This window comes from Ranitomeya imitator, chromosome 3, assembly GCF_032444005.1.
Source record: "Ranitomeya imitator isolate aRanImi1 chromosome 3, aRanImi1.pri, whole genome shotgun sequence".
Classification (NCBI taxonomy): domain Eukaryota; kingdom Metazoa; phylum Chordata; class Amphibia; order Anura; family Dendrobatidae; genus Ranitomeya; species Ranitomeya imitator.
In genome coordinates, this window is record NC_091284.1 from 235,301,261 (window position 1) to 235,312,675 (window position 11,415).

Genomic DNA, 11,415 nt, shown 5'->3' on the forward strand with positions numbered 1-11,415 from the left:
ATGCCTACCAGCGGAGGTTGGCATTCTAGTTAAAGTTGATGATATGGTGCCTCCCTATATAACCCTAGTAAACAAATACACATGTACAATCAAAAATGCAGAGGTTAAAGGATTTTATCTTAATGAAAATCAAAAGCTCTTCCCTCAAACTACCCCAAAGTTGATGCCTGAAGAATGCCTCAAAAATACATCCAGTGTCAACATGTAGAGGTAAAAAGTTTTTGAGGCATAAGCATTGATGAAAATCAATGCTTATGCCTCAAAAACTCATTCAATACTGATGCCTCAACAAATGTATATAAAATATCAAAATACAGAGGTGAGAGGGAATAACATTAGTGATAATATATCCTGTTACCTTTGGATGTCACAATGCTTAGGCCTCTGGAATACCTCAAATACTCATCTAATATCAACCAAAAGGAACTTATCTTTGATGGAAGTAAAATGCTGGGCATATTATCTACCTAAGCAATATCTATGTCATCTGAGCAACATCTCACCTTCTGTTTGGAGATTAATATTTGTTTGGAGAGCACATGGGGTACACAGATCAAAGAAGAGATGACATGAGAAGAGAAGACAGCAGATGGGGGAGAGAGACAGCGCACTGGGGTGAGAGAGACAGAGCACAAGAGGGAGACAGCTCAAATGGGACAGCACATGAGGGGAGAACAGCACAGGAAGGAGAGACACAGCAAGCAAGGGGGATAGCACATGGGGTACACAGGTCAAAGAACAGAGCACAGACGGGAGAAGTCAGCACATGGGGAAAGAGATAGTGGATAGGTGGGTGAGCACATGGGGGAGAGTTTCTCAGCGCTGCAAAGCCTGCCCCCATCGTGACATTACCGCCCTCCCGATGCGATAGCATCAGGCATCCATCTAGTTGTTCTATAAAATTGTTAATAGTCTATTATTAGAGGAAATACAACATTTTTATTCGGCTTAAGAGATCTATTTAGTAGTGTACATAGTTAAGATCTGGTAACAGACCCATTTTATAATGTACATGAACCACTATGTACAGTTCGATGTGTAAGGAGATGAGATAATAGTCTTTTTTTAAATAGGTTTTTGGTCTCTTAGCAGTAGAAAAAAAACATCAAAAACACACATTAGGTAAAAACTGAGTTTGTTATATATACTAATACTGTAATAATTATGACACGATGTAAAATTGCTGAATTTTAAAAACAATAATAAATTAACTATTGTTACTTTTTTTTTGCAGATGCCTGCACATCCCCTCCTGAGCTTCCCTTTGCAGTGGTGGATATAGAAGTTAGCAACCCCGAGTACGCTGATAGGGAAGAAAGCTTGCAGTACAAATGTCGTCCAGGTTTTGTTCCCGTTAGTGGCTCAAATAATAAAATTACATGTCTTGAAAACCTCAAATGGTCACAGTATGACATATTCTGCACAGGTAAGTTGTAACAACCCTGCCGGCATCACTGCATGGCCTTCCATTCCCCTCCTGCCTGTTACATCAACTCACTCACCCAGCGTCATGCTGTGAGATCTGTCTGCTGCCGGCTCCATGCCATGTGCTTCATGACCGCTTGCTCTGTGTACACTTCCTGGCTGTGTGCATAGGGGGGCGGCGCCAGCAACTCCAGATTCTTATTGAGACTGTGTGCACCTCCCTAAGGTGCTTCTGGCCAATAGCCTTGAGGCCTCTGATACTTAAGGCATCCTCACCCATTGGAGGATGCCTGTGCAAACTATTCCCCTCAGTTAGCATTTGCTACTGAGCTGCCAGGTCGTGTCTGTTTCCTGTCTCAGAGGGCTGCAATACTGCCGGCCTTCATCTGTGTTCTGTTTGTGTATCCAGTCCGTTCCTGTCTGAACTCTGGTCTATGTCCGTTCCTGTTTCTCCTTTGTCATTTGTCATTTCCCACTCTGCTGTGTGTACCTCCGCCTTATCTTTCTGCTCTGTTCGCCACTGTCTGTGGTTCTGCTTCTCTCTGCTCAGTTCTACCACAACCTGTGGTTCTGTGTCTCTCAGCTTTTCTCTCAGCTCTGCTCTCTGTAACTTTACTCTGCACTCTGACCTTGCTTTACACTCTGTGGCTTTGCTCTCAGCTCTGCACTCTGACCTTGCTCTGCACTCTGTGGCTTTGCTCTGCGGCTCTGCCCTGCTCTCGCTCTGCGGCTCCGCTCCTTGCGGTTCTACCTGGCTCCGCTCCTTGCGGTTCTACCTGGCTCCGCTCCTTGCGGTTCTACCTGGCTCCTCTCCTTGTGGTTCTACGTCTTTAGCTCTTGGCGTTACCTCCTGTGCTTCTGGCTCTTGGCTCCGCCTCCAGCGTGTCCGCTCTTGGCTCCGCCTCCAGCATGTCCGCTCTTGGCTCCGCCTCCAGCGTGTCCGCTCTTGGCTCCACCTCCAGTGTGTCCGCTTTTGGCTCCGCCTCCAGCATGGCCGCTCTTAGCTCCACCTCCAGCGTGGCCGCTCTTGGCTCCGCCTCCAGCGTGGCCTCTCTGCCTTCTTCTTCTCAGCTCATAGCTCTGCCTTCTCCTTCTCTTAGCTCCACCTCCTACTCTTACTCCGCCTCTTGTGATTCAGCTTTGCTTCTACTCTTGCTCTATCTTCACTCTGCAACTTCCATACTGGTCTCTACCTGTTTCTTTATATTCTCCAGTCTGAACAGGTTCTTACCTGTTTCCATACATCCATCTGAATACCAGTTCCTACCAGAGTTTCAGTTCTGTCTGCCAGTGCCAGCCGCGCCCATCTGCCTGGCCGTATCTCCGTCAAGCCAGTCCGCCCGTCAGGGCCTCTGCCATACCTGTCTGTCAGCCAGTGTCACAGCCGTGCCTGCCTGCCCGTGTCTTGTCCCCGGTGGGATCAGCATCCACAGTCCGACTCCACCCTGGAGTGGTACCTGGTAGCTTCCTATTGCACAAGTCTGACCTCACCATCAGAGACTCCAGCGAACACCTAGGAAACTACTTAGTTACGCCCCTTCCAGGGAAGTTCGGTCTGTGGTCCAGTGGGGCCACACCCCCAGGCGCCAACCAGTCTCGGCGCGAGCGTTACATAAGTTTATTTCTACAACTGTGCAGGACATCAATATAAGATCTGCGGAGGACCAACAATTGGGTCTCCCACTGACCAGCTGTTACAAGCTCTGGCGGTGATGAACAATGCGCAAGACATACTATTAGGCTGTCAGTATAACATTCATAGGCTGGATAATGCTCTACACTACATAAATAGTGTGTGGCATTATGTATGCGATTAAAAAAAAAATCGGGTGTTCAAGTCCCCCTGGGAATTATGATAAAATAAAAATTGTTTTTAAGTATTCAAAAATGCAGAGAAAATGAAGAAAAATCCAAATTTTCTGATAAAGTTGATTAAACCCTTTCTGGCATTGGACATACTGTTCCGTCCATGTGAACTGGGACTTAATTCCTATGGACGGAATAATACGTCATAGGCAATCAGCCGTGCTCACGGGGGAGCATGGATGATCGTGGCCAGGTCTCAGCTAATTCTCACAGCTGACACCCGGCACATTAATCTAATGTGTACGGGGGTAAATATTTTATGTTTTCTAAAGTCTCTTTCTGTTTTTGAAAGTTTTGCATAAGTCTTTTAAAAAAGTAAGGTCTAAAAATAACTTTTCTTTTTTCCACGCAGCAATATCATGTGGCAACCCAGGACAAATAGATAATGGAGAAATGCAATATGACCACTTCTCTTTTGGTTCAAGAGTCAATTACACTTGTAATCCAGGGTAGGTTGGCATTAGAGAAGTCACAGTTTTTCAAGAGACAACTGATAATTTATTTTGTATCAAAAATTGTTACAATGTAGAATTATTAATATATGTAAAACAGCAGATTGGCTTATCACAACATATAACCTCTTAACGCTCCATCATGGAGTGGATTGCAATGTGTGGAGCAGTCTCAGGAGCTGTGCGCTCACAGATGGCATCTAACTCTTATCTTCAATTGAAGTTGGCACCGATCAATGTTTTTAGCCCCTTAAAGGGAACCAGTCAGCAGTTTTGGCTGATATAAGATACGGCCACTGCCTTTCAGGGCATATCTACAGCATCCTATAAAGCTGTAGATAAGCCCGCCCCCGGTCCGACCTGAAAGATAAGAAAAATAAGTTTTGTTATGCTCACCCGGGGGGCGGTCCAGTCCGATGGATGTTGCCGGTCCAAGTTCGGTGCCTCTCATCTTCTTGCGATGCCGCCCTCCTGTTGCTTCATTGCTTCCCGGCATCGCGCTCCTGTGCAGGCGTACTTATCTGCCCTGTTGAGGGCAGACCAAAGTACTGCAGTGTGCAGGCGCCGGGAAAGGTCAGAGAGGCCCACCCGCTGACAAGTTCCCTTTAAATACTGTTTCCAGTCTGTGACAAAATATTGATTGTTCTCAATGGGAGAAACAAAATAATAATTTTGTGGTTATGATACCTTTTAATGGCTAGCAAAAGTAAAATATGGGATGTTACAAAGCAATCTTTCAATACTACTTAGGTCTCTTCATCAGGCATGATATTAGGACTGTATACTGCGATACTACAGTATGGTAATATAAAGTACAACTGATTAAACAATATCAGGTTCAAGTTCCTGGGGAGTAGTAAAAAGAAAAAATTTATAGTTTATAATTTATAAAGTTTCTACAAATATTAAAAAAAATGTAAAAAATGAATCATACACCTTTTCCCCACTTACAAATACAGACATTTAAAAAATAAAATAGACATATTTACTATAGTCACATTTGTAAAAGTTTGATCTATCAAGACATTATACTGTTTAACTCATATGGTGAACATTATAAAGAAATAAAGCTCAAAAGCTACAATTTATTTGTCTTGCTGTACTTTCTACAAAAATGCAGTAAAAAGCAATAGAAACATTACATGTATTCAAAAGTGGTACCATTAAAACTACAGCTTCCCAAACAAAAAAAGCAGGCCTAACAGAGCCCCGTAAGTGAAAAAATAAAAAGCTATAGGTCTCGTAATTTTTAACTAAAATGGTTAAAGGGAATTTTTTACTACCCAAATCTGAGCGCAGCATAATGAAGGGGCAGAGACCCTGATTCCAGCTGTTTAACTACTTAACCCTGACTCTAGCTAGTACTTTCTGTGTACACTATGCGTAGGCAGAAAATTGCTGATCAGTGGTATGTGCTGGGTCATATAGTGTTCAACATTAAGCAAGCTGGTAGATATGTAGATGTGATTTTATCAAAACTGCAGAAGGCAGCCCAGTAAGTGATACATTGATGGAATCAGGGTCTCCGCCCCTACATTATGCTGCAAAAAAATGGTGACATAATCCTTTTAAGTATCCACAAATTTCCAAAAGATTACTTGTTGTTTTAACTGTTCTGTAAAAATAAACTCTGCAATTTGATTGATTGCCATGGGCAACAAGGCAAGGTTTTCTGTTAGACAGTTTTACCCAGACCATTTTTTTTAAAGAAATCAGAAAAATTAAGTAGTCCCAGAGGTGGCCAGGATTACAGTTAGGCGTGTTTTTAAAATCCAAAACAGGAGTCAATCTTTCAACTATAGTTTTTTCCTGTATGTTCCACTCCTGGTTTTGACATAAAAACTGATGAAAAATACTAAACGTGTGAATAAGACCTTATGGAAACAGCTTAGCTCTTAGTACTATACATTGTTAGTGACTTCCATTCAATTCCATAGAAGTAAAGGAAACAGGGTAGTACAGCCAGCTTGGCTGTTTCCATAATTCAAGGCACTTCTGTCTGTCACATTTAGATAGGAAGACATGAATAGCCAAGATGGAAATACCCATTTGAGTCTGTGTTTTCTTCAGTGCCGCTGATCCTCTGAAAACTATTTTTTAAAATCAAATATGTTATTAAGATCACTTTCTCTTATTGTTATTCATATTCAAGATATTCGATGACATCAAAAAGAAATTACAGAGAATGTCAAGCAGATGGAACTTGGAGTGGTAAGCCCCCAGTGTGCAAAGGTAACGTACCAACAATGACATTTACCATATTTTTCGGACTATAAGACGCATCGGACCATAAGAGGATTCCCAAATTTTCAGAAGAAAAATAGGGAAAAAAATTAATACGTCAGATGAGGGTCCATCTTACAGTCTGAATTCAGCTTTCCGGGTTGTAGGGTGTGATCGGGAGCAGTAGTGGAGCAGGGTCACAGGAGGTGTTCAGTGGTCTGTCTATGATCCGATTCATCCCAGGCTGGTGCGGCAGATTTGGTGGTATGGGGGCTCCTCCGACACTTTGTGAAAGCCCGGAGTCCCAACACATCCATCCCAGGCTGGTGCACGGCAGTTTGGAGCTGCTCGGTGGTGCAGGGGCTCCACCGACATTTTGTGAAAATCCGGAGCTCCCATACTTCCACTGCTGTAATGTGGTGACCTCCAGGAAAATAGCCGCCAGAGGCGGCAAATGCGCAGACTGAGACCTCGGCACCGAGATCTTGTCTCCCGAGATCTCAGTCTGCACATGCGGTGCCTCCAGTGGTGTTGGGCTCTAAGCACAACACCCAATTGTGGACATCGGGCCCTCATACCACATTCATGGAGTCTGTTTCTGACAGTTTGAGCAGACACATGGATGTTAGTGGCCTACTGGAGATCATTTTGCAGGACTCTGGCGCTGCTCCTTCTGTTCCTCCTTGCTCAAAGAAGGAGGTAGCGGTCCTGCTGCTGGGTTGTTGCCCTGCTATGGTCCCTTCCATGTCTCATGGTGTACTGGCTTGTCACCTGGTATCTGCTCCTTGCTCTGGACATTGTGCTGACAGACACAGTTACACTTCATGCCACAGCTCACGGTGATGTGCCATCCTGGATGAACTGCACTACCTGAACAACTCGTGGGTTGTAGACACTGCCTTATTATTATTTATTTATATAGCACCATTAATTCCATGGTGCTGTTCATGAGAAAGGGGTTACATGCAGGGTTATAGATGTAATTTACAGTACACAAATTTATGATGACAGACTTGTACAGAGGGGAGAGGACCCTGTCCTTGCCGACTTACATTCTACAGGATACTGGAGAAGAGACAGAAGGTCGGGGATGCGGCAGCTCGGGCGGTTGGTGAGGTGGCAGCTCGGGCGGTTGGTGAGGTAGCAGCTCGGGCAGTTGGTGAGGCGGCAGCTCGGGCAGTTGGTGAGGCGGCAGCTCAGGCGGTTGGTGAGGCGGCAGCTCGGGTGGTTGGTGAGGAGGCAGAATGGTTATTGCAGGCTGTAGGCTTTTCTGAAGAGATGGGTTTTCAGGTTCCGTCTGAAGGATCCGACTCACCGAGGGTGGTGGATAATCGGATGTGTTGAGGCATGGAATTCCAGAGAATGGGGGATATTCAGGAGAAATCTTGGAGAAGAGTAGGAGGTCTTGGGAGGATCAAAGATTGCTTGAGGGAAGATAGTGGGAGATTAGTTCAGAGATATAGAGAGGGGACAGGTTGTGGATGGCTTTGTAGATCAGTGTTAGTAGTTTGAACTGGATTTGTTGGGGAATTGGGAGCCAGTGGAGGGATTTGCAGAGGGGAGAAGCAGGGGAGTAGTGAGGAGAGAGGTGGATTAGCCGGGCAGCAGAGTTGAGGACAGACTGGAGTGGTGCAAGGGAGTTTAGCGGGGAGGCCACAGAGGAGGGTGTTTCAGTAATCGAGGCAGGAGATGATGAGGGCATACACAAGAGTTTTAGTAGATTGTGGGGTTAGGAAGAGATGGATTCTGGCAATATTTTTGAGTTGGAGACGACAGAAGGTGGCCTTATGCTACTGTACAGTACGTCTACTGGTGAGAGCAATTACAAAATGCAAAGGTAACCAAAATAACAGCTAAAAAGAATGATAACAGAGAAATGGTCTGTGGTCACCCACTGCAGAACCACTCCTTTATAGAGGTTGTCTTGCTAATAGTCTATTATTTCTATGTGTTGTCTGTTTCATTTGCATAACAGCAGGAGCTACATTGTGTTGACTTGGAGTTATGTTGTGTTGTTTAAGTGTTCCCTTTATTTTTTGAGCAGTGTATAGGTTGTGCCTTTTTTTACTTGGTAATTTATGGGTACCCTTCATACTTTCATGGGAGTTTTGCGCAGAAGGCACTTCATACTTATGCCCATAGAAGGCTGGAAGACTACAGAGGAAAGAAAATAAAAGTTATTTTTCCTCTCAAGTGGCCAAGAGCCAAAGAGCTCATAAGGGGTTTAATACAGTCCTAGGAGACCTTCCAAGTATTATACGCCTATTTTAAGAACAATTAGAGGATTTGCAGTGTTAAGATTCCTGGCAAAGTTATTCAGCGGAAATCAAATTTCGGAGAAAAATTAGGTAAAGTCAGCGAATTTGAATTTCAAAAGATTCGCTCATCTTTAGTACTTGACATTCCAACAGGCCACATTCAGAACGAATGCTATCAGTGCTTCTGAATCAAGCACATGGATAACTTGTGCACGAGATTTTAGAAATGGACAAAAAAGACAAGAAAAAAGTTAAGCAGCACAAACCCAGGAACACGGAGCCAACAATAGTCTGCACTTGGTGCAAACAAAGAGCCTGACAGCAGATCACGGGTGCTCGCATGGAAAATAGGACTTGTATCAATAAAATCTCAGAAAAAATGCAGCAGCACTCACCGATCTTGGAGTGATACGAATCCTTTATTCAAGCTTTAAAAACATAATCTTCACGGCTCGGGGGAGTGCAAGTGATGCAGGGGTGTGCAGGGATCGATGATGGCCATTTCACGCTGAGTATAGCGCTTCCACGGGTCAGCGCTATACTTATGTTTTTAAATGAATATAAGTACATCCTTGAATAAAGGAATCACATCACTCCAAGATCGGTGAGTGCTGCCGCATTTTTTCTGAGATTTTATTCATACAAGATTTTAGAAATGGACCCAGGAAAAGCCAAAGGATCATATTTTTGCAGGACTCAAAAGCAAAATAAGACAATTGCAAGGAGCTCAAATAGAGGAAATAAGTTTTATGGACTCTGGACTATATTGCAAAAGATGATATGAAAGTGTAACATGGCTATTTTAATATAAAGTACTGTAAAACAGTATCCACAGAATTCCCCCAACATGCTGCATCCTTATCTAAAAAGAGGGAATATAAAAGTGGCACCTCATTACATGAACAGACAGGCACATACTCAAGTTTCTGTAGGAAGTCAAAAAAGTTCTGACCCCAAACCAAACTTACTGAATATTTATAACATAGAGCACGTCATGAATTAGATGAGCAGTCATGACCACTCCCTGTCGCGCCCTCATCCCACCCTAATTCTGCCCATTTTGGCAGAGCTGGCCAAAACGGTCATCAAAATGGCAAGTCACACAATTTTTGTGCATACTCGTATTGTGCAAAAATTTTGAGCCTTATCAAAGTTTTTTAAACAAGATTTTTGGAGTATATACTTTTGATTAATTGGGGCCATAGTCTAGGATATTTCTGGAACATGCAACATCACTAGCTCATTCTGCATTTTCCCTAGTTTCCTCTTCAATATTTTCTCCCTCTTTTATGCAAAAAAGTCCCTTCCATACGGGACAGCATAATCTTCAGCAGTGAAGTGAAACTATAGACTTTTTGGTAAGCCTCAAGTAACTGTTGTAAAATTTTAAGAATTGAAACTATATGAAAGATTAAATAGAAAAAAAACGCACGATGGTGAAAACATATAGTGAATACATTTCTTCTATATGTATATAGACTGGTGTAATTGATATTCTTGTTTCATAGAACCTGTGTGTGATCAAATCTGGGAATTGCAAGAAGAAGCTCGGAAATGTACATCTACCCCAGATGAATGGATTAAGTATCTTCAGGTGCAGTACCTCTATCATCAAATTGAAAACTTGAAATTGGACAATGAAATTAAGAAAAAGCTAAATAATGCTGCTGTTCAAATCAGTTCCACATCAGAAAAGAGGAACCAAAAGACCTGATTTTTTTTAAACTCTTTATAAGATGCTTTAATGCAATAAGATTACAGTTAAATCGATTAGCTATGCAGTATTATGTAAACTTGTTTTAAAAAAAATCTAATATATATAACCCAATAAACTCATTTACTCAAATGTTGAATGTTGATTTTTCTTTTGTATATAAAGCCTAACGCACCATATTACTTACTCCTTTATTTTAAAGAGTTGCAAAAATGTTCAGATATTTATATATTTTAAGGTCTTTTAAGGTCTTTTAAGGTCCTGATACCCCCAGCAATGACTCAGGTTATTTAAAGGCTGCTGAGAATTGCACAACTCAGGATAGGCAGAAGTTCTAAACTCCAGCTTGAATGAGTGACCAGGACAAGGTAAGGACTGAATAGAAAGCCTTAGGCCCCGGTGTAACATAATGCTTCAGCCAGAATTCTGGCATAAAACATTTTTAAAAGTTGCAAAATTGTGCTAAAATATTACAACTATTGATGTTTCCACACCACTTTCGCCCAACTATGCCAAAGTGAGCAGAGGTGGGGAGGAACTGGTGAGGGAAGGGGCATAACAACACCTGCCCAGTGTACACTACCCCAGAAATGTTACTCCAGCAAACAGGCGCACACAACTAATAAGATGCGCGTAATTCATTAAGTGACGTGCGCTCCTTAATGAATTAGGTGTGCCTTACTCCTACACGCCCATCATTAACACTGGCGTATGAAATGTCAGCCTAAGGGTACCGTCACACAGTGGCATTTTGATCGCTACGACGGCACGATTTGTGACGTTCCAGCAATCTCGCTGTGTCTGACACGCTCCTGCGATCAGGGACCCCGCTGAGAATCGTTCGTCGTAGCAGATCGTTTGAAACTTTATTTCGTCGTCTAGTGTCCCGCTGTGGCGACATGATCGCATGGTGTAACAAAGGTGTGAACGATATTGTATACGATGTGCGCATAGTAACCAACGGCTTCTATATCGCACATACATCATGAAATTATCGCTCCAGCGTCGTACATTGCAAAGTGTGACAGCAGTCTACGACGCTGGAGCGATGTTGTTACGATGCTGGAGCGTCACGGATCGTGCCGTCGTAGCGATCAAAATGCCACTGTGTGACGGTACCCTTAAGCTATAGGCTATCAATTGAATCTGTCTTCTACTCTGAGCACTTGCTCAGGCAGGAGCTATGCATTTCTCAGCATTCTTTTGACTGATTGATGGGGGTGTTAGGACCTTATAATTATAATAATTATAAACAATTGGTCAATTATAATTGATTAGTTGCTCTTTAACTTCCATTATATTATCTGGTTTGCAATAACGGATTTGAAGCCTGCATGCAGAGCTCCAAATGGGGTTCCAATTTAAAAAAACAAAAAAAATTAAACCTCATTTCAATTACAAATTTTTTTTTACCAAAATGTGTTTAAAAATCCTAAAATTGGAAAAATATACTTTTTATATAATTTGTGACATTGCA

The 11,415-nt window shown here is 42.7% G+C and overlaps 1 protein-coding gene across 1 annotated transcript in view; it reads left to right on the forward strand.

Annotated features, from left to right (window-relative positions):
- LOC138669634 (complement receptor type 1-like) overlaps window positions 1-10,077 on the forward strand; it is a 139,949-nt gene extending 129,872 nt beyond the window's left edge. The window contains exons 23-26 of the mRNA XM_069756282.1: window positions 1,235-1,426; window positions 3,644-3,740; window positions 5,896-5,975; window positions 9,733-10,077. Of these exons, the coding sequence (XP_069612383.1) occupies window positions 1,235-1,426; window positions 3,644-3,740; window positions 5,896-5,975; window positions 9,733-9,938 (575 nt within the window). The 3' untranslated portion in view covers window positions 9,939-10,077. The remainder of the gene's footprint in view (window positions 1-1,234; window positions 1,427-3,643; window positions 3,741-5,895; window positions 5,976-9,732) is intronic.
- The last annotated feature ends 1,338 nt before the right edge of the window (window positions 10,078-11,415 follow it).